General features: G+C 45.6%; 1 protein-coding gene across 5 annotated transcripts in view; it reads right to left on the reverse strand.

Annotated features, from left to right (window-relative positions):
* The window catches only part of rabgap1l (RAB GTPase activating protein 1-like), a 113324-nt gene that overhangs the window by 44249 nt on the left and 46426 nt on the right, over window positions 1-22649 (reverse strand). For 4 of the 5 annotated variants that reach the window (XM_029121563.2, XM_010871393.5, XM_029121565.2 and 1 more), the window contains exon 14: window positions 1684-1797. In XM_029121563.2, coding sequence (XP_028977396.1) covers window positions 1684-1797 — 114 coding nt within the window. Of the gene's footprint in view, window positions 1-1631; window positions 1657-1683; window positions 1798-22649 lie in introns of those variants that run through there. The other variant, XM_029121566.2, reaches the window with a different exon arrangement.

Here is a 22649-nt window from a genome sequence, read left to right on the forward strand (position 1 = left end):
CAACCTTTATATTTATAAAAGCTAGCTGTGAGCCATATTTCGACTCAACAAAACTATACATCCAAGCAGAATGGGGACATCTATTTTGGAGGAAAAACTAGATTTTCACTATTGTGGGTAAAAGTCTATAAGTAAAATTGCTGTCCGGCGTCACTAGCATTAAACAACAGTCCTCACCTGTGGTAAATTTTCCACATCATCTCAAAACTGTTTCCTTTCAACCACTTAAATGTAGCCCTATCCGTCCCACTTAAATGTAGCCCTATCCGTCCCACTTAAATGTAGCCCTATCCGTCCCACTTAAATGTAGCCCTATCCGTCCCACTTAAATGTAGCCCTATCCGTCCCACTTAAATGTAGCCCTATCCGTCCCACTTAAATGTAGCCCTATCCGTCCCACTTAAATGTAGCCCTATCCGTCCCACTTAAATGTAGCCCTATCCGTCCCACTTAAATGTAGCCCTATCCGTTCCACTTAAATGTAGCCCTATGGAGTACCGACCAGTGGAACGGGTTAAACACATGTATACCGGTTTCCCAGCTAACCGGTTAGGCCTTTTGCCGGTGTAATTGAAAAGCTGTCTGGAGGCTGAGACACGTTTGATGTAGCGCAGCCATCCAGCCCACTCGGCCACGTTGTGACAGATGTACAGGCCTTTATGGGTGAAGGTCCAGGACAGACCAAACCCCTATTAGTCTGTGGGAGCCATTTCATTTGCATAGGGACAGATTAACTGACAGACTCTAGCGTGCGGTGATGATGGTTTGAAAAACAACCACCACGTGGGGGAGATTTGGACCTCATTTTCAACTGCACGGTCGACATGATGCCATCTGAAGATGAATCCACGGCCTGTTAGTCGTTCTGGATAATAAGAGTGTCTGCTGAATTACTAAAATGCAACGTAATCCTAATAAATCAAAACATTTCACAGTGCTAGATTTATGTTGTTGTTGTACACACACATATACACGCTCACAAACACACACACCTACAAGCAGACATAATATACACTAGCCCTAACCTAATTAATCCACAAGGACACCACAGTTATTTCAAATGAATCTGGACGAAACAGCATTATGTAAGAATGAAATGGGAGACAAAAGTACACGCTTCTCTTTTCAGGAAATGGCTGACCCCATCAACAGGCAATCTACATTAATTTGCATACAAATAAGACTGTGCCACCCAACTGACCTACTTAGTGATGTAGAAAATATTAGGGCTTTCTGACCGTCAACCCTCGTTTCACTCCGTAGCTTCTCCACAGTGTCCATCAGTGTTCACTGAAAAGCTACATTTAACAGAAAATGTGTAGCTAGCTTGTTTCCAAACCCTAAAAGCAAGTGACAGATACCTCATCAGGATGTCGATACGTTACTATGACAACTCTGTGTACGCAGCCTTTCGTTTCCTTGCTTATCTGTTTCGTTTGTCTCCATCTCAAGGCCCTTTTACACTACCGACACGCGAACACGCACGCGAACACACACACACAGTCTTACTGTGCATAATCATTTCCATAGTGTTTTCATATCCATTGTTACTATCAGCTTAAGCCGGGAGAGGTATTTATCAAGGGATCTGTTGTGCAGCAGCCTGACCAGTCCTTTCCATTCATTCTCACCTTACAGATCTTGTAGAGGGAGTCCTGACCAGTCCTTTCCATTCATTCTCACCTTACAGATCTTGTAGAGGGAGTCCTGACCATCGCCGTCACTGTCTTTGAAGTAGTCATGAGCGGGGAACGTTCGATGGATGTCCCGGGTGATCACTCCATCCTGGGCAGACTCCTGGAAGAAAACAGAAGGGCTGGAGAAGGCATTTATGGTATATACGGGCAGCATAGGACCTCACAATGGCCCTCATTTATCAAAAGTGTGTACACCAAATTTCCAACGTACACCTGGCGTACACCCAAAACCACAGTGACGTTGAGATTTATCAATATGGACGTTGGCGTACGGCACTCTCAAATCCTACGCCAGCTCAGGAGGTGGTGTACGCACGTTTTGAGTTAGTGCGGAAATGCGCAGAAAAAAAATTCCTAACGCACTGACAAACTAAAAGATATGATATATTATGACCCACTGTAAAAAAAGAAAAAAACATAATTACAAACTTCAGTGTTTATTTTTGTGCAAAATGGACTTCAATGTTTACTTTGACTTTACCAAAGCATTTGATTTATATGTATTCTTTCAGATGCGAGCCTGTGCGCTTTAAATGACGTTTCAGGGTTAGGCCCGGCAGTTGCGCACAGACTGGGTTCAGTAATAAAAGGCTTTTAATGACCAAAATATTAATCAGACTGACAAAATAATAAAAATTACATTCTTCTTTTAAATAATAATAATAATAATAATATTAACGACATTCTTCTAAATAACGATAAACGTCATTAATAATAAATTTCATAAAATAATAAGACGAATATTACGCCAAATCTTACGCCAACATATACGCCCGTTTCTACGCAAGAATGATAAATGAGGGCCAATATGTCATCACTATACTTGGACGCTGATACTGTGTGTTTAGGGTCTTACTGCTTTTTCTTTTTTCTGAATTTTATGTTCCAAACATTGCTCACTGGTATTCAGTCTTATTTTTAAGTACTTTTATTATTTTACAAATTGCAACTTGATGTGAAAGTACCAATATTGCTAAAAATAATATAATCAAACGTAACTATCGAATTGCCTTCCCCTTCATTAGATAGGAGTAGGTATTGGCTGGGATGTCCCGATAAGATATTATCCAGATACGTGGATTACAATATGATAATGTGAATGATATTGTGATGTGTATGATAATATGAGAACTTTTTGTGATTTACTCAGACTCGCAATTCAAAATTGCGATAGTGAGATTCATCTTTCTCACTGATAATCACGCAAAAAACCCATTAAATGATTCAACGTTTTTCTTTAAATCTCTTGTTTGCGCAGATGAACAGTGTTCATTTTAAGACATCTAAGGGTAGCTACTTGAGTTATTCGGAATACTTTGTGGGGTGCAGTTTTGATGCGGTTAATGAACAAGTAACTAAAATTTTCACTAAAGTACCCCAAAAAACACAAAACAAATGAGTATGCTGTGATTTAGCACATCCCTTCTCTATTTCCCGAAAATCTTTCGACCTGAGTCGGGTCAGAATATCACAGGTATGATATTTTCGGTCGTCCCTGTAAATAGGTTACCATGGTAACGTAGGCAACAACAATGGTGTCTGTGGGATATTTTCTTTCTTGCCACTCCAACCTCTAATCTGACCGTACTGCATTAATGTGATGTCTTCACTAACCGTTGAAGTTCAGACTCAAACTAATATTGAAAGACACCAAGCATATGAACTATGGAAATACCCCACAAACACTCACTTTTGGATATTTTCGAGTACAAAAATCCACCTGCCAATGCCAAAATCTACCACAGTTGGGGGGTGGATGGTTTTCATTTTAAGCCCTGTTAATAAAAATAAAATAAAAAATGTCTCAGTTACAATTTTTTTCCACACAACTGTCCTAGTAGTGACCTTCTCATTTCCACAGCACCATCCTTACTAGTGATGTGTAGTTAACGTGTTGATACCCAACTGTTTCAATGTTGTTGTCGGGAAATTACCTAGTTATTTCCATTCTGCAGAATAAAACACTACCAAATCATTAATATAAACCTTGCATGACAACTTTTTCCATTTTCCAAATAGCAACAATGAACACAAGGAAACAAATTTCAACGACATCTAACCTGTTGAAATCAATGAACGAGAGAGATATTTCTCCCCCAGAAGTAGAGAGTGATATTTACTACAGTGGGGAGAACAAGTATTTGATACAGTGCTGATTTTGCAGGTTTTCCCACTTACAAAGCATGCAGAAGTCTGTAATTTTTATCATAGGTACTCTTCAATGGAATAAACAGAATCTAAAACAAAAATCCAGTTAATCACACTGTATGATTTTTAAGTAATTAATTTGCACTTAATTTCATGACATCAGAAAAGCAGAACTAAATATTTGGTACAGAAACCTTTGTTTGCAATTACAGAGATCATATATGTTTCCTGTAAATCTTGACCAGGTTTGCACACACTGCAGCAGGGATTTTGGCCCACTCCTCCATACAGACCTTCTCCAGATCCTTCAGATATCGGAGCTGTCTCTGGGCAATACGGACTTTCAGCTCCCTCCAAAGAATTTCTATTGGGTTCAGGTCTGGAGACTGGCTAGGCCACACCAGGACCTTGAGATGCTTCTTACTGAGCCACTCCTTTGTTGCCCTGGCTGTGTGTTTCGGGTCGTTGGAAGACCCAGCCACGACCCATCTTCAATGCTCTTACTGAGGGAAGGAGGTTGTGGGCCAAGATCTCGCGATACATGGCCCCATCCATCCTCCCCTCAATACGGTGCAGTCGTCCTGTACCCTTTGCAGAAAAGCATCCCCAAAGAATGATGTTTCCACCTCCATGCTTCAAGGTTGGGATGGTGTTCTTGGGGTTGTACTCATCCTTCTTCTTCCTCCAAACATGGCGAGTGGAGTTTAGACCAAAAAGCTCTATTTTTGTCTCATCAGACCACATGACCTTCTCCCATTCCTCCTCTGGATCATCAATGGTCATTGGCAAACTTCAGACGGGCCTGGACATGCGCTGGCTTGAGCAGGGAGACCTTGTGTGCGCTGCAGGATTTTAATCCATGATGGCGTAGTGTATTACTAATGGTTTTCTTTGAGACTGTGGTCCCAGCTCTCTTCAGGTCATTGACCAGGTCCTGCCGTGTAGTTCTGGGCAGATCACTCACCTTGCTCATGATCATTGATGCACCACGAGATGAGATCTTGCATGGAGCCCCAGACCGAGGGAGATTGACCCTCATCCTGAACTTCTTCCATTTTCTAATAATTGCGCCAACAGTTGTTGCTTCTCACCAAGCTGCTTGCCTATTGTCCTGTAGCCCATCCCAGCCTTGTGCAGGTCTACAATTTTATCCCTGATGTCCTTACACAGCTCTCTGGTCTTGGCCATTGTGGAGAGGTTGGAGTCTGTTTGATTGAGTGTGTGGACAGGTGTCTTTTATACAGGTAACGAGTTCAAACAGGTGCAGTTAACAGGTAATGAGTGGAGAACAGGAGGGCTTCTTAAAGAAAAACTAACAGGTCTGTGAGAGACGGAATTCTTACTGGTTGGTAGGTGATCAAACACTTCTGTCATGCAATAAAATGCAAATTAATTATTTAATTTGTGTATCAAATACTTGTTCTCCCCACTGTACATTTCAGAGCATATTCGGGTTAGACACCTGGTGCTGTCCCGTTTCCCTCAGCAGCAACACACCCCCCTCGTCCACCCGTCTGCCCACCCATCCGCCTGCCTGCCCGTCCGCCTTTTCTAATCTGCAGCACACCACCTCCTCTAGGATGACTGGCGGCCTGGCATTCTCACACAACCCACTGTGAGCAGCAGATAAAACTGGCCCAAGCACCATGACGGCTGTGTGTGTGTGTGTGTGTGTGTGTGTGTGTGTGTGTGTGTGTGAGTGAGTGAGTGAGTGAGTGAGTGAGTGAGTGAGTGTGTGTGTGTGTGAGTGTGAGAGAGAGAGAGAGTGGGAGACAGAGAGACACAGTGCTAGAGAATAAAAAGGCGAAAATACACTGTCATTCTTATTTGCCCTCTCACCCACTTGTGTACGACAGAGGAGAGACAAACGTGCAGGCCAGCCTTTGTGAGTTAGAGAGGCGCACAAGTCAAAACAAATGCGGCAGAGTAAATGACACTGTTGTGTGTAATGGAGTTAAAGCGAAGTGGAAGGCCACTGCTGACCGCATGTTCTTTCCTCGACTCAACTGCTTGCTTGCCTGTGCTCGTTTGATCTCTCTTTCACTTCCACTCCCTTACCAGTATGCCCATATTCAATCAAAGCTGATCTTTCAGGATGGAAAAAAATTACTTTTGGACATTTATTTAATGATGATTTCCTCCAGTGGAACACCCAATATTACAGACAAATCATCGGCATGCTTCCCAGGCGACTCCTATTGCTTTCCATTGTGCACCAGGGCTTGTGGAGACGTGCACTACAGGGAATAAAGTGCCATTTGGAACTAACAGCCAATCACAGCAGAGTTGGTTCAAATAAGTCCCCGGTCTGAGATTTGGCTGATTTTTTGCCTCTAAAAGCAGACAGACTGCAGGCCAAGGTTTAAACAGTAGTCATCAGCAGAGCCTCAGTCAGCCATACGCCACCCTGCCCAGGGTCAGACTGGACAGAGAAGCTGGAGTAACACCACAGGACTGGCCACGGGCCATCATTGTGCTTGTGAATAAGACTCCCAGCCGGGGAATAACTTACTGTACCCAACACACACCATTATGCTGACGACCCTTAACAACAGGTTGACAGTAGGACTACAGGACTCTAGCAAAAACTAGAAGACATCACAACAGTGTTGCTCCAAAGTCACACTGGAATAACAAATAGGTGCAGCAGGAGTGTCCAGCTTATGACCGGATTGAGACGCACTGCTGTGATATGGCTTTTGTTTTTCCTCGTTGTGACCCAGCTAATGCTACAGCTAATTGGATGTGCTTAGCGGGTAGCATCCTATACATCTTGCCAATACCCTAAGAACTGCTCAGAGAGATTCATTTGAATAGGCAGGCAACAGAAAGACGGGCGGAATAGACAGTGGCTGTTGCCAACCTGGCACGCCACAAACAGCAGAGTTTTAACAAGGTGTGAAACGAGTAGAGGGAGGGATGACACACAGGTCATTACGGGTCGGAAACTAACGCTTTTAGATTTCTACATTACAGCGAAAGACATGGATATCTGGAATGTGGCTTCGCCTTTGTTGAGCAAGAACATAACATTAGATTATAACGATATCACAGACACTAGCACACGCACACATTTGCTATTTTGCCCGCTCTCTCACCCCCCCCCCCAACTTCATTTATGTAGCCCAATAATTAAACAAAGAGCAGTACCATGGTAACATCAATCTGGGTCCGCAGGAGACTTGTTGACGGGGCCAGTTGTAAAGACTGGGATTAAATTAATGGCGCATGTCACTACTAATTAAAGGGGTTATTAGTCAACTAATGGCAGCGAGTAAGGCCTGGCCTCCACTCAACACTGCCCTCCACTCCACAGACGATGCACGGTGTGTCAGCCCTGTGCCACTAGCTTGTCATCGCGCTGCACTCCAACAAAGCAACAAAGATGAAAGGGAGAGGAGACACAAAGTCTGAGGATGGATTTGTGTGTGTTTATGTGCACATGTGCATATTTGGTATGTGTACACAGTGTAGCGGGTGTGTGCGCGCTCGCGCTCGCTCGAGTGCTCACGTGTGTGCTCTACATTTCAGAAGAGAGGGCTGTTTTTCTTAAGCTGCTTATTGCAGGACTTTATTTCCATCAGCTGATTCAGGCGCCTGGAGCTGGTTTCGGTCCAAGTGATCCAGGGGGTTACTGAATGGGGGAAGCAGGTGGTGGTACCGCTCCAGGCCTGGGCCTCAGGCCAGAGAGACTGGGGAATTGTGTCCCACACGCAGGTTAAAGTAAGGTCAGCCCTGGTGAAAGGTGATGCTGATTCTAACAGTGCGCGAGCAATATGTTATAAGAGAGATAAAGGCCGGAAATGAAGCTTAACTCAAACGTGATTAGGCTGCGTTAAATAAATACGAGTCAAACGCAGCCCTGAGGAGCGCTGGCTCGGGTGTCTGGGAAGAACAGTAATCCGAGCTACGACCCGAACACAGTCACAAGTTAATTATGCAATAACAACGTTCCCCCAGTTATCCTCTCTTTTCGTGTGTACTGAAATGGATCTCATCTGCGGTGCAGCATCGTAAAAGCCCTGGTTCCTGAGAAATAGGCTTCATAAATATGCTGTTGGGGTGAAGTGGAGGGGGTGGGGTCACAAACAACTGCGAAGGGAGAAATAGAAGGAGAAAAGGAGTAGGAGAAGGGGTTGGGGGGCCACATGCAACGCTGTCTATTTCGGCGGAACAGGATGACTAGAGCGGATGTCCCCATTTAAGTCAATGACGGCATCATTTCCTGGGTCTGAGGTTCCAAGACCACTCTATTCATTCCTATTTCTATAGTCTTTTTCCTCTCAATGTGTCACTCATTTCACTGGCCCAGTTGCTGAGGCCAGTTCCATGTTAGACCACATTTTGGTGTTTACTATACGGGTCGCAGGCCATTTTCCTGGCCTGCCTGAGACCCGGTCAACAAGCTGCAGCTGCCTTTTGTCAGATTTCCCCCGGTTAGGAGGGAGTGATGAAACGATGACCTTCGGCCCGTTGGAAGGTTCCAAACTGGCCGGTCGGGGATCAGAGATTTGTATTGCCTCGCTCTCTTCTAGTCACGGTCTGTGTTGCCCATTTCCATTCTCTGGAAAACAGTTACGGTTGTTGCTAAACTAGATTGTAATCCAGCATAGGCATGTAATGAGTATTACTTTACAGAAAACAAGTGTAAATCAGTGCAGACGGGGATGAGTATTACTTTACAGAAAACATGATTTAATCAGTGGAGAAGGGGATGAGTATTGCGTTACAGAAAACCTGATTAAATCAGTGGAGAAGGGGATGAGTATTGCGTTACAGAAAACTTGATTAAATCAGTGGAGAAGGGGATGAGTATTGCGTTACAGAAAACCTGATTAAATCAGTGAAGGGGATGAGTATTACGTTACAGAAAACTTGATTAAATCAGTGGAGAAGGGGATGAGTATTGCGTTACAGGAAACCTGATTAAATCAGTGGAGAAGGGGATGAGTATTACTTTACAGCAAACATGATAACATCTGACTGCGTGGGACCATGTACAGTCAAGCCTGTGTGCAAATAGAGCTGTCAGAACCGTGGTTAAGTAGACGCTCAAACAAGGTTTACGTAATAAGGGCTCTGGACCCCCTGCCGGGAGGCGGCGAAGCCTCCCCGAACCTCTGAGCTGGTGCTGCGGGACACATGCTGTCGGGAGGCTCAGACAGGAGGGTAAGCAGTCAGAGCCCATTAAGCCTGACGTGACAGCCATCCCAATCAGTGTGGCAACACATCCCGGCTGACAAGCGCTGCTAGCCTCCTGGCAGCATCCTGCCATTCAGAGAGGGACCCCGGCAAGCGACGGGTAAGCCAAACAGATAGCGGCGTTGCACTTATGAGATGCGTCCTCTAACTCTGGGCTGACGTGGATGCAGTGAGACGCAGTGAGAGGTCCACAGGGCGCCTGCTGGGAATGCATGCGTCCCGGCTGCCAGACCATGCACCACTTTTAATGCTGGTCAGACAGAACGCTGACGGGAGCAGTAAGGTAGAGCGCTGCGCGCCCAAACAATTTAACACACCAAGTTTGTTTTCGAAAACTTTCCAGAAAGTTCTCAGTAGTGTCTTGCATTCTAATGGCATAGAAACAGAAACATTGCCAGACATCTCCTGGAGCCTGATTGAAGGGTATGGCTGAAGCAGACACAGTATGGCGTCCCACCTCCCCTGGGTGAAGGATCAGCCCAGACACCAGAAGCCCACTCTGCTGCAATGCGACCCAGGACACTGGGAATGCCAACGCGCTCACTGCAAACCCAGAAGGAGAGAGTGCAAGGGGGGTGTGGATGTTGGAGAGCATCGGCTCAGATTGTACAGGCAACATGGCGAGGCAGAAAGCACGTGTGTCAGGGACAGAACCTGGGCATGTCTGTCAGGGAAGGGTCTCCCGGATCAGGCTCTGAGAGGACGGGTTCAAATGGAGACAACCGCATCATCCTGCATCATACAGTCCACAGAGCAACCAAACAAAAGGTGGGTGGGAGGAACGTGGGTGAGGAGAGGAGGAAATAAAGAAAGTACGGAGGAATGAACATGGGAGGGAGAAGAGGAAGGAAGGAGACAGGGAGGGGAGAATCTGGGTTCCTGGTGCCTCTTATGCATTTCAGAGTAGAGGCAGATTAATCTTGTTCATGCATTATGCATACGCAGAGCGGCGTGTGATGGCGCTGACGGCCTGTTATTAAGTGTGGCGCGCGGAGAAAACACATGGCATATCAACAGGCCTCTCGCACGCACGCACGCACGCACGCACAGTCATCTACAGCACTGAGAGTGTGACTTTGCATTGGCCCTTGGCATGGCTGGATGTGGGCTGAGAAGAGGTCATGTTTGCCCCCAGTCAGAACCAACCAGAGGGTAACAGGTAGCATCCCCCGTCAATCTCCCAGACCTCCAACATGCCTCGAATGTCATCCCATGCCACTGTAATATATCGCCCTGATATTCAGACGAAGGCAGTCCGTTAATTAAAAATCCAATCGTTCGGCAACCCTCAACCTTTTGTCTTGGCTAGGAATTCTTCGGGACGGGGTGGGGGGGGGGAAACAACAGCTGGCCACGGTGACAGACAGGAAACAAATCTCTCTCCGTGTTCTCATTGGGCTTCTAATGGCAACAACTGGCGGTACATTCTAATTTCTACGGGACCGTGGGCCCATTAAGGGGGGAGTCTGGCGTGCCTCTCCCCTGTGGGGCAGGATAGGAGTAAGGCCGCCCCGGCAGTACAGGGCACTGGATAAAGTGCCTGCCTCCAGGCACCTGACATTTCGATAGTGGTGTTCATGTGAAGGACATGGCTGGCGTCTGTTCCCCATGAGGGCTCGGGGTGATCTTTCCCCTGGCAAGAACACAGTCTGAGGGCAGGCTAACGGAACGAGGCGGCTAGCACCTCTGGTGAGCTGGAGCTAAACGCACAAGGAAAGATGGGTCAACTGGTGTGTGTGTGTGTCTGTGTGTGTGTGTGTGTGTGAGAATGTGTCCCCACACAAGCAGTTTCACTCTCCTGATGGGGACTTGAAATCACCACAAGCAGAGGCAGAGATTCAGTGTGTGAAATGGCAGCGTGGCACCCATCAGGCCTGAGACGTTTTAAGGGTTATGACGGTACCACATTTCTGGTCCTCAGTTTGAATGCAATTCAGTTTGTTTGTGCGTGTGAATAAATCAGCGCTGAATGTGCTGCTTAACTAGCTCGCTATTTTTAGCAAGCAACGGATTTCAGTTCCTCATAGTATATTCGGTTTCTGACCCTGTTTAATTAAACATGTCAGCTTTTTTTGAATGCATTGAAACCCAGGATAGAAAGCTGATCCAAACGTCAAGCTGAGACCGTATCATGGTCTTTATGCTGGAGCGGAGACCGTATCATGGTCTTTATGCTGGAGCGGAGACCGTATCATGGTCTTTATGCTGGAGCGGAGACCGTATCATGGTCTTTATGCTGGAGCGGAGACCGTATCATGGTCTTTATGCTGGAGCGGAGACCGTATCATGGTCTTTATGCTGGAGCGGAGACCGTATCATGGTCTTTATGCTGGAGCGGAGACCGTATCATGGTCTTTATGCTGGAGCGGAGACCGTATCATGGTCTTTATGCTGGAGCGGAGACCGTATCATGGTCTTTATGCTGGAGCGGAGACCGTATCATGGTCTTTATGCTGGAGCGGAGACCGTATGATGGTCTTTATGCTGGAGCGGAGACCGTATGATGGTCTTTATGCTGGAGCAGAGACCGTATCATGGTCTTTATGCTGGAGCGGAGACCGTATCATGGTCTTTATGCTGGAGCGGAGACCGTATCATGGTCTTTATGCTGGAACTGAGACCGTATGATGGTCTTTATGCTGGAGCGGAGACTGTATCTTGGTCTTTATGATAACACTGAGAGCAGCAGTTTGGCATCATCAGTTTCTCTAATAATTCAATCAGTGTTTTTCCTCAGTACAGGACATGGAATAAACCATTCCTTGTCCAAAGGGCAGCTGTTGACACACTACTGATCATCTTGATTCAAACAGCCATCAGTACAGCCCATACAGTAGCAGTGTCTCCAAGGAATAGCCCCAGGCTTCTTCAGTAGATCCAGACACATCAAACCCCTCATCAAATGTGAGCCATTTAACTCCATTCGCTACACTTCAGATTGCTCTGGGTTCTACTTATAGAGCACAGTAGTTCGACATCCATCAAATCAATGTATACATGAATGACTAACAACAGAGCTACATCCGAGTGGCACAAATAACCACGTTAATTACTCCCTATTTTTACACTTCAAATAAACTCTCAGAAAACCTCTCCCCGTTTCAGAGTGCGGCTCCGCGTTGCCATGGCCACACTACTTCAGTGAAGTCTTGGGATGCGGACGGGCCACATGGAAGACTGAATCCTGAGACCTGTCAGTACTCCCTGTGTCACACCCACACAGCCCTCACACACCATGTTACACAAACACCAGAATCGCCATCATTCGCTAACTACACCTACACATGCTCAGAGCTCTACAGGGGGCACCGGTGCCGCTAGCAAGATACAACTTAGAGGCAGCAAAAAAATTAAAAATAAACGAAACACAAAGTTGATACTTATATTCAAGGAGTGGCGAGCATTTATGATAACGGGATATTAGCAGCGATTAATGTACATTGAGTGTACACAGCATACCGCACCACATCTTCACAGCAGACTGACCGTTCCGGTATGTGCAATGCTACCGTACGTAAATGCAGGGACAGAGCACTGTTGAGTACAGAGTAGTGCAGCTATTTAGGTGGTCACGGTCTCTATGGGACAGATGGCCAGTTGATGACGGCCACAGCATGGGGGGGGGGGTTTGGTCATGACTTGGGTTTGCGTACAACAAAATGTCCACTTTTGGAAACAGTACCCCGTGAAAGAACGTCTTTCACTGCCACTCGCTTGCTTGACTCGGACTACCGTTTTTAATCTGACATCTTCACTAGCAGTTCCAATAAACTCAAACTGACTCTGAAAACCCACCACGCACGTGAACAAAAGTATGTCGATACCTGTGTATCTCGGACATGAGTGTCTAGGGTAAAAGGTTCAGTGGTTCTCGAAACTTTTCGACCCTTTTTCCAAATTAAATAAATCACAACTGGCATTTACTTATACTCAACTTGAGCCACAAAAGGAAGATATTTGCGTCCCAGAAAGCAAGTGAAACACTTGTATACGGCCCTGTGAGGCCACCCACCAGCAGGGCTGAAAAAAAATAAACATTCAACATTCAAAACTAAGATAGAAACACATTTACCACCAACTTTCAATAGTCACATTTCATATTTGTTTTTGCAATCTATAGGAAGTAATGTGGGTTACAAATGAGGGCACAACAATTAATAATCATAAAGCTCTTCAGGTGACAGAGCAGCCTGTGGGAGTAGCAGCCTGTGGGATTCGCAGTCCAAGGGAGTCACAGTCCAGGAAATCCCTGCTGACAATGCCTCCCCACTCCAAGGGCAATGCTGGGCAATTTGCGCCTTAAACTTCATATTACAACCTACAGTGCCTGAAAGTATTAGACTTCTTCACATTTTGTTGGGTTGTACACATACATATATATGGATAGGCAGACGATCAAAAACGCAGTGGCCATTCTAACAGAGCATCAGAGTATCTCAGCAGATATGAGACACAGCCAGAAAGAAAAAACACAATGCAGCACTCAAACATTCAGGCAGAAAGGATGAACAGAGCAAAAAAAAGAGAGGTCCTTGAAGAAAAAACAGATCTGGAGGGCACAGAACTGCACAGGGTGGCTTTGGGAAAAAACTGACTGAGTAGCCCAACTTAAGGCCAGACGTGAACCACATTGAACATCTGTGTGAAGACCTGAACGTCATATTTCACAGATGCTCCCCATCCAATCTGACAGAGCTTGAGAGGAAGTATGCAAGTGCCCAAATCCAGGTGTACAAAGCTGGCAGAGGCATATCCAAGAGTAGAACGTGGACAAATACTCCAGTCTGTATGGTGCTCATTCCTTCAGCTCACCACACAGCTTTGTCATATGATGCAAACAGTAACTGACTTGCATGTAAATTGTGAAAAATACACCAGACAAACCTGGTGGAGGTGCTGCTTTGGGTTAGGAAGTGAAAAAAAGTCCATGAATGTTAGGTATAATTGCACGAAGACTAGCACACAACAACACTCATCCCGTTTTTCAGATAAGTGCGCCAAAACTAGGTCTACCACAAATCAGATTGCTACCAGGAAAGCTATTCTCAAGAACTTCCCACGTGCATTTTAAAATGTCTTTTATTATTCAGCTATTTGTCTTTCATAATAAATACTCTTGGAAAGAATTGAAAATACACAAAGGAGCTCTTTTGTAACACCACACTGCCCACCACAGTCTAGGTTAGAGCTCTACATGTGCTGTTAGATGACCAGTGGCTAGGAAGCCCCATGGGCCATGCAAAGGTCCTGACAAGTAATTCCAGAGATTTTGTCATTTTCACGTTTCCATAGAGTAGAATGCTTGTGAACGACGAAGTAATTAAGGTATTTGAATACAGACTCTAGCAAAGTTGAGTGTGACAGTTCACACGCACATTCTTGTTAGCTTGTTCCCAATAATAGTAACTAACGAGGGCAATGATGATCATAAATGTGTAACATGACTAGCTTATGCATTACTTTTGGCTAGCCAGGTCAATATGACTGTGTAATCGGGAGAGACGGGGAACGGACACCGAGGACGTGTTAAGCGCCCAAGGGGATGTTTTATTAAAGGAAAAATAAGAGTGAGGGAGTAACGAACAAAAGGAAACAAACCGCCGTGAGGGGAGGTGGTGCTGTCTCCGTGGTGACCTCCTGTGGAGGTTTGGGTGGTGTGGCAGACTTGTCAACCTCGCCAAGCTTTCGCCGACTGGTCTTTCTCCGTCCTTGGTGAGGCTAGGTTATCTTTAAGGGTGTAAACTACATGTAGCCTATACATTTTGCCCAAACTGTTTGTTTAGCCAATCTGAGGCGCTGTTTGCACTTGAGTTTGTCTCTCTTCACACTTTCGCTATCAAACAGGTCTATTGAATACGGATGGGCACAGGTCTGTTATTTTTATTTTTTTTGTACAGTACTTTCAAGAACATATCTTCATTATTCTATGTATATTGAGCAGATGGGAAAGAGATGGGTTAAACCCTCTACTTGCCAGTACCTTTAACTCCCAAATCAACTGAAAATTGTTGTAACAGGACAGGGCCGCATAAACAAACAGACATGGCCAACTGACGAAGATAGAAAAGGTGGGTATATAAAAACACACTGATTCACATAAAATAAGACATTTACCTGGGCCCCCCACAAAAAGGATGAGAAAACTACAAAAATTAAGAAATAAGTATTTTTAAAAAACTTAAGTAACAGGCTTTTATGGAAACATTTAAAAATACTCCCAATAGAAGTAGTTGATTCGAGTGGCATCAGCTGAGGACTCTTGATGCGAGGATGTGCAGCATTGATTTAATGTGCGTGAAAGAACACACTTACATGCATTTGCTCACACGCCCAACTACACACGAATGCATAATGAGATGGAAGCTCAGAAGACGTGTTATACTTAGATGATGGTGTAGTAAAGCGTGTTGAGAAAAAACAATGTGTGGAAACTCACATGGACTTGGCCAGCTCCACATCATCTCTGCACAAGCATCAGGCAGTGAAACCTAGCAGCCAAGTTTAACAGATGAAGATCTCCCTCCCTCGCACTCACTCACTTATTCACAAACACACACACACACACACACACACACACACACACACACACACAGTGCCTGCTGTCACATTATTATTGACGCAATTAAACACACTCACACAGACACAAATGCAGGCGCACACACCCACAATCTGCACAGCCAGTGCCTGCGATCATTGTAATATTGACGTAATCACTCACACACATGCACGCACATGCGCGCGCAGACACACACACACACACACACACACACACACACACAATTTCCCTCTCTCCCTCCACCCCCTGAGGAGGCTGCTACCACACTCCTCCAAAGCGGCCACTTGTAGGCTGATTAAACGATGCTGCAGCTCAAAGCAGACTCCTTAGGGAGGTGGCCACTTAAACTTCACTTTCTCTCCCTCTCCATCTCCCTCTCCATCCCCTCACTACCTCCATTCCTTCCCGCGGGCCTTCATAACCTGTTTATTCAGCCTCTTAATTACGTTAGCTGGTTATTCCATGACTTGTGGCTATTTCAGGCCCTGGGACACATGATCCCTTTGGATGGGCTTTTCACAGGAAAACAATGGCCAGAGTGGGATATCGCGGGCCAGGACTAGACAGGGAGAGCCTCATGGGGCAATAGGAACACACGGCTAAAAACAGTCACACACTTTTCTCACAAACATAAAAATCCAGGATGTGGAAAAAGATGGTGAAACCCTTGATTTGGGTTTAATAGGTGGATGTACACTAATGTTGTGTAGAGTACATCTTTCCCCGACACATATGAAAGAGAACATGTAGCATTATCCATATTAAAGAAGATCGTAATTCCAGCCCTCTAGTGTGTACAAGGCGAATAGCAGAAATGCGTTTACTACTCTAGATAGTCCCAGCAGCTGATTAGAGAACAGCTAGCTAGTTTAGCAATCTAGCTTACATTATACAACCTATTTTTATAGGATACCCTGCCCATGGTATAACTATAACAGGGTGAACACAAAACTAAAGTTGTATGTGTGTCCTAGGCTAGTGGCGCGAGACAGAGATAGATGCGTTGATGACCCTTTCTTGGTTCCCATGACAATGCAAAGGGAATAGTTTCCATCTTTTCTGAACTAATCGGACAGAGGCTTTTACAGACATTCTCAAAAGGCCTAATCAACACAATGACATGGCAACGAAACAACAACTTCACAGTGTACCTTATCCTTTCTAAGTCAGCAGACAAATACAAACATCATACTACGCAATACTTCTAAAGCATCTCTTTATGTCATTTTATTTTCTTACTAGTCTTGACCAGGGCCGTCCAACCCTGTTCCTGGAGACGTACTGTCTTGCAGGTTCTCTCTTCAACCCCATTTGTGACTAACCCGGTTAAGCTTTTCGTCCAGGTAATTATTAGAAACAGGTGTGCTAAATTAGAGTTGGAGAGAAACTCTACATGACAGTAGATCGCCAGCAACAGGGTTGGGCAGCCCTGGTCTAGAAAATACTGCGGTATGATTTGTGTTTTTATTTTTCTACTTCTACAAACACTTCCTCCATACATTCAGGCCTTCCGTCATCTCATCTTTCCCCACGTCCCCCTCTTGCCAGCTGAAAAGGTCTCAATGGTGGCTCTAGTAGTCTCATAGCTGACAAATAGCCCAGCGAGAGGCTTGGTAGACCTTGATAATAAACACCCACCTTCACCTCAACGACACCGCAGTATTTATAAACACAAACGAGAGGCAGGGTAGTCACCTCAACAGCCCCATTGTATTTCTAACCACAGTGTACTCATTCTTACAAGAATGGGGGAAAAGAGAGATGTACAGATAAGTGACTGAAACAAAGCTTATTCTCCTTTATGAGTCAATCGATTAGTTAAACACCAATACTATACAACACAAGGCAGTGGATACAAATGCAGCGTGGTTACAAACGCTGAACAAACCGTGTCGACATTCCCCCCCCCCCTCTATCAGAAGAGACCGTCTACTTACAAATACACGTGTTCATTACTATGACAACCTGTGTCGACATTCCCCCCCCCCTCTATCAGAAGAGACAGTCTACTTACAAATACACGTATTCATTACTATGACAACCTGTGTCGACATTCCCACCCCTCTATCAGAAGAGACCGTCTACTTACAAATACACGTGTTCATTACTATGACAACCTGTGTCGACATTCCCCCCCCTCTATCAGAAGAGACCGTCTACTTACAAATACACGTGTTCATTACTATGACAACCTGTGTCGACATTCCCCCCCCCTCTATCAGAAGAGACCGTCTACTTACAAATACACGTGTTCATTACTATGACAACCTGTGTCGACATTCCCCCCCCTCTATCAGAAGAGACAGTCTACTGACAAACACACAGTACTTACAATGACTATGCACTGCATGTGCTCAGTGTTCCAATCTGAAACTCCATTCCTGACATGAACATGTTGCTGAGTTGGATATTCATTAGACTAATGCCGAAAACATCTTTCGTTTTTCAGCCAACAATCCCCTTTAGTGCTACCAATGTGTCCGTCTCCTTCTGCTAATGGCTCTATCTCCATTTGCCAATATCCCGCAAATTTTGGGTGGGACACACCCCGTGGAGGTGTAGAACTGGGTGCGTGTAGGCAGGGTACAGGAGCCAAGCGGCTGAGACTGATCCTGAAGAAGGTATCCATACAGACACACCGCCAGTGGGAGAGGCGCACACATGCACGCACGCACGCACAACAATCAAGTATTCTCATCAGGCAAAAAATATAATGTCCCAGGCTTATCAAAAAAGCAATTCTGAATACTAGACAGATATGAGCATTACAGCCATATCTGTGACATTGCCCTTGGCGTCTTTCCTTATCAAAAGCATAGTGCCCAAAGCCTTATTGCCCAAATAATAACATTGGCCTAAATGGGTTTTCATCAGGGAGGTAACTATACACTAACAAAGCCGGCATTGTGCTTCGGGGGAGGAGAGATTCTCTAAGTGCTTTTTCTATTGTGAGCTTGCATTGCATAAGAGCCCACGGAAAAATACATAAGACGGAATTAGAAATAGTCTCCAACATCTGAAGAGCGGAGAGTTCCCTATGCTAAACTCACCAATATACATTCAACAGCCCACCACTTTTAGAGTATGACCTTACAGGCTGGTGGAAGTTGTTGATGCTGTGGTTGTTTTTACTGCAGGAGTTATGTAGTAGTCCGCGAAGAAGATAAATCCTAACCAACATTTACAGAGGACAATCCCTTCTTTGACCGTTGTCTCCATTTCCTTACTCCTCCAAAATGAGCAGTCAACCTGGCTCCATTTCATTTAGTTGACGGTGACTCAAGCTGTTTCATCAAAGCCTTCGGAGACATTCCTTTGGCGGAGTCCTCAGAAGAAAAACGGAGAAACAGACATCTTTGATCCAGCCGGTATCTCCCCCTGACAACCCGATGTGGGATGTCAACCCAAGGGTTTGTGCCTGCCATGTAAGGTGATGATGGGGGGGTGAAACGTTTTAAAAACAGGTGAAACGTCTCGCAGCTGGGTCCCCCACTAACCCACCCCCGGCTACTATACTGCACCCCCCCCCCCCCCCCCATCCCCCCCACCCCCGGCTACTATACTGCACCCCCCCCCCCCCCCATCCCCCCCACCCCCGGCTACTATACTGCACCCCCCCACCCCCCCACCCCCGCTGACATAACCCTCGCGGGCATCCAGATGGCGCTAGCTGGCAGGGCGGCCGTTCAACCAGCCTGACAGCAGCGAGTGGGCAGCTGCCATTTTGCGTTAGCATCAAAAGACCAGAGGCCAATCGTCTGCCGGCGTCAGTTGTGTTCTGCGGCACCAGGGAGGGCGCACACAGTGTACACAGAACCGGAGGTAAACCAGAACCCCACTATTTGGACCTCTCCCCCCCACCGATCCGCTCAGACCAACTCTGGTAGGAGGATCCCTCATCACATTAAGAGAACGGCCAGGGGTCGGCTACGATGCTACAGCCGTGACCCTGACGGGAGTCGCTACGTCGTCCCTATGCTCCCTCACATCTCACCGCGAGATCCCCCGGCGGGTGGATCACTCGTTTGGTTCAGTATGCCATGACGGAGCCTTCCAATGGGGACTGGGGCTCATTTGGTAGGCATAACGGAGGCCCACTGTCTTCAACGAGGGGAGCTCATCTTTGATTAGGGAGCACCTCAGCCTGGCACAATCCCTCAAAATGGGCGCAGGTGTTCATCCTTGTCGCGCACCAGAACGGTCTGATGGGAAGGTGAGCAGCAGATCCACGGCAACCACAACGATTAATATTAAAGGGGATTTATAATACAGTCGCCATGCAGAGGATTTGGCCATGAATATTCAGCAGCCTGGACTGTAAGCTCCTCCTGGTTCAGAATTCATGCATATGGATGAAAGGCTGGCAGCAAGAACAAATGTTTAACGCTGTAAGCCGGGGATGAGACAAAGGGCAAAGAAAGTTTTTTCAGGGAAATTCTGGTATATGACGATGCGTTAATTTAATACGACAAACCTCGGCTGTTCAACGCCACGGTTATGACGGATTCCAGGTTGGTTTTTAATATGGCGGAAGTAAGGGACGAGGGGAGGGGAAGTCAATGAGAACACAAAAGAACCAAAACGGCAACAGGTTCTGCCAAATCAGGCCTCTAGGACCACAGATGCTGTGGAAAACACATAGCAGTTGACACTATGACCTCATGGTCGGTGATGTAACGGCAGGAAGCAAGAGGCGCGGGCTTACAAAAGGTGTAATCTGTGCCACAACCAAGGCTTAAAAACACCTTCCACGGATAAAAAAACAAAACAATGAACCTTTCCGACAGTTAAGCTCAATTCAGTCCGACAGGACAGATCCTTGCTAAGTAAAAGGGTGTGTATGTGTGTGGGTACAGGGTTTTCCTGAAGGCTGTGTGTGATGGCTATATCAGCCACTAGGCAACAGCTACCCACTAAGCGCTACCGCTGTGAGAGCTAGGAGACGGCAAGCAACAGAGAACAATGACGGGGTTCAAGAGACCAAGTACCTCAGAGACAGCAGACCACTTCTGAGACACAGAGCGAGCGAGCGACACAGAGAGACACAGAGCGAGCGAGCGACACAGAGAGACACAGAGCGAGCGAGCGACACAGAGAGACACAGAGCGAGCGAGCGACACAGAGACACAGAGCGAGCGAGCAACACAGAGACACAGAGCAAGGTGAGCAAGCGAGAGAGACAGAGCAAGCGAGAGAGACAGAGCAAGCGAGAGAGACAGAGCAAGCGAGAGAGACAGAGCAAGCGAGAGAGACAGAGCAAGCGAGAGAGACAGAGGGGGAAGCTGAATGCTTTCAGTAAGAAATAGACAGAAGTCTGGTAGCACATCAAAATGTCTGCCATAGCCCCCTGTATACCCAAAACCAGTCTGAGAAGGAACTGATTTGAAAGGGGAAAAGATCAAAGAGTTACCCAGTGTAGCTATTTAATACCATTTCCCTAAACCATCTGAATTTGTGCAACACACGGCTAATCGAAACGTCCAGTGACAGGGACACAGTAAGCATGAGACATTGGACTAAGATTTAATAGTGGAATGTATGGATTTCAACTAGTAAATCACTCCAGGCCCAAGCTTCCCTGTTGGCAGCAGTGGCAAAGCCATTATGAAGGAGCTGTGAAATAGTAAGCGCCAGTGACACAGTTTGCAATATCTACAATGTTGGGAAAGGGCAAAGTAGCTCCATAGCCTTACCCCTGCCTTTCCTATTAAAAGGTTCATTACAAACGGCCTCCTGAGGGTACAACGCCCTATAGAGGCGGAGCACAATACACATCACGTAAAATCTGTATGAAGCACAATAAAAGGAGAACAAAAGTCGTTTGAAATTATCTTATTAACATTTCTGCAGAAGGCAACCAAACCTTCGCTTAATTACCAACTAAGAGGAATACAGAATTTCACAGCAGCCCCAGCTTTTCACAGCTTATTTGGAGTCCCACTTAAAATGTCTCATTAGCACAGACTTGGTTAAAAGCTGTATCAAGGACAACGGACAGGACTACATTCCCTTCAAAAGTGACGCCAGAATGCGGACGTCCCAAATAGTTACCTCAATAGGCACACACTCTTAAGTTGCACTGTTTGGCATTTGCTAAATTACTCAAATGTAAAAATACAGAGAAGAAATAGTTGTAAGGGCGAATTGGTTCATAGTTTATTCATGAGCGCCAAAAGTCCAAAGACCTCCATGATCAGACAAGCATTTGATGTGCTCATTAGATGAAGGGAAAAAGGTCACGTTGTTTTCCCTCTCCAACTGCACATATCTCATTTCCCCTCCGAGGCTGCAGGCAGTAACCTTTGGAAATTCATCCCCAGAGAGCCTGCCTGTGTGTGCCATGAAAAGACAATGAACATAAGTTTGGAACCTCTAACCCTGGCAATTTGACTGGTAAACCTAGGTACTCTTGCAATGCCTGCCTGATATTGTGATGCAATCATTTCCATGGTAATGTAAAGTGTGTTTGCTTAAGTTAAGCTAACAGAAGAGGCTAGATGCGATGGAAAGTTTGCATTTGGCTCGATCAGAGCGGATTGATTCACACCCTGGGATACTTTAACATTTAATTGTGTTACAAAATGTGACAAATGGATTTCAGTGATTTAATGCACTCAACTTGAGTCAATACATGTTAGTGACAAATTGGGCTCTATTAAAATGTAAGGCTCTATTAGGTATTCATGGCAAGACCGCAATAAAGTGCTGCCATCAAATTTAAAACAGATTAATGCTAAAACTGAAACTTGTCAGGAACATTTACTATACTCTTGGAAAGTAACTCCAGTGACGATATAGACTTGTTTACAAACCCGTTCCAAAAAAGTTGGGACGCTGTGTAAAATGGAAATAAAAACAGAATGCAATGATCTGCAAATCATTTGAACCCTATATTCAATAGAAAATAGAAAGACAACATATCAAATGTTGAAACTGAAAAATGTTGTTCATTGAAAAATGAATGGCCATTTTGAATATGATGCCAAAAATACAACTGGGATAGGGGCGTGTGTTGTGTTGTCTATGAACTATTTTCAATTAAATAA

The sequence above is a fragment of the Esox lucius genome, chromosome 8, assembly GCF_011004845.1.
Source record: "Esox lucius isolate fEsoLuc1 chromosome 8, fEsoLuc1.pri, whole genome shotgun sequence".
NCBI classification, from domain to species: Eukaryota; Metazoa; Chordata; class Actinopteri; order Esociformes; family Esocidae; genus Esox; species Esox lucius.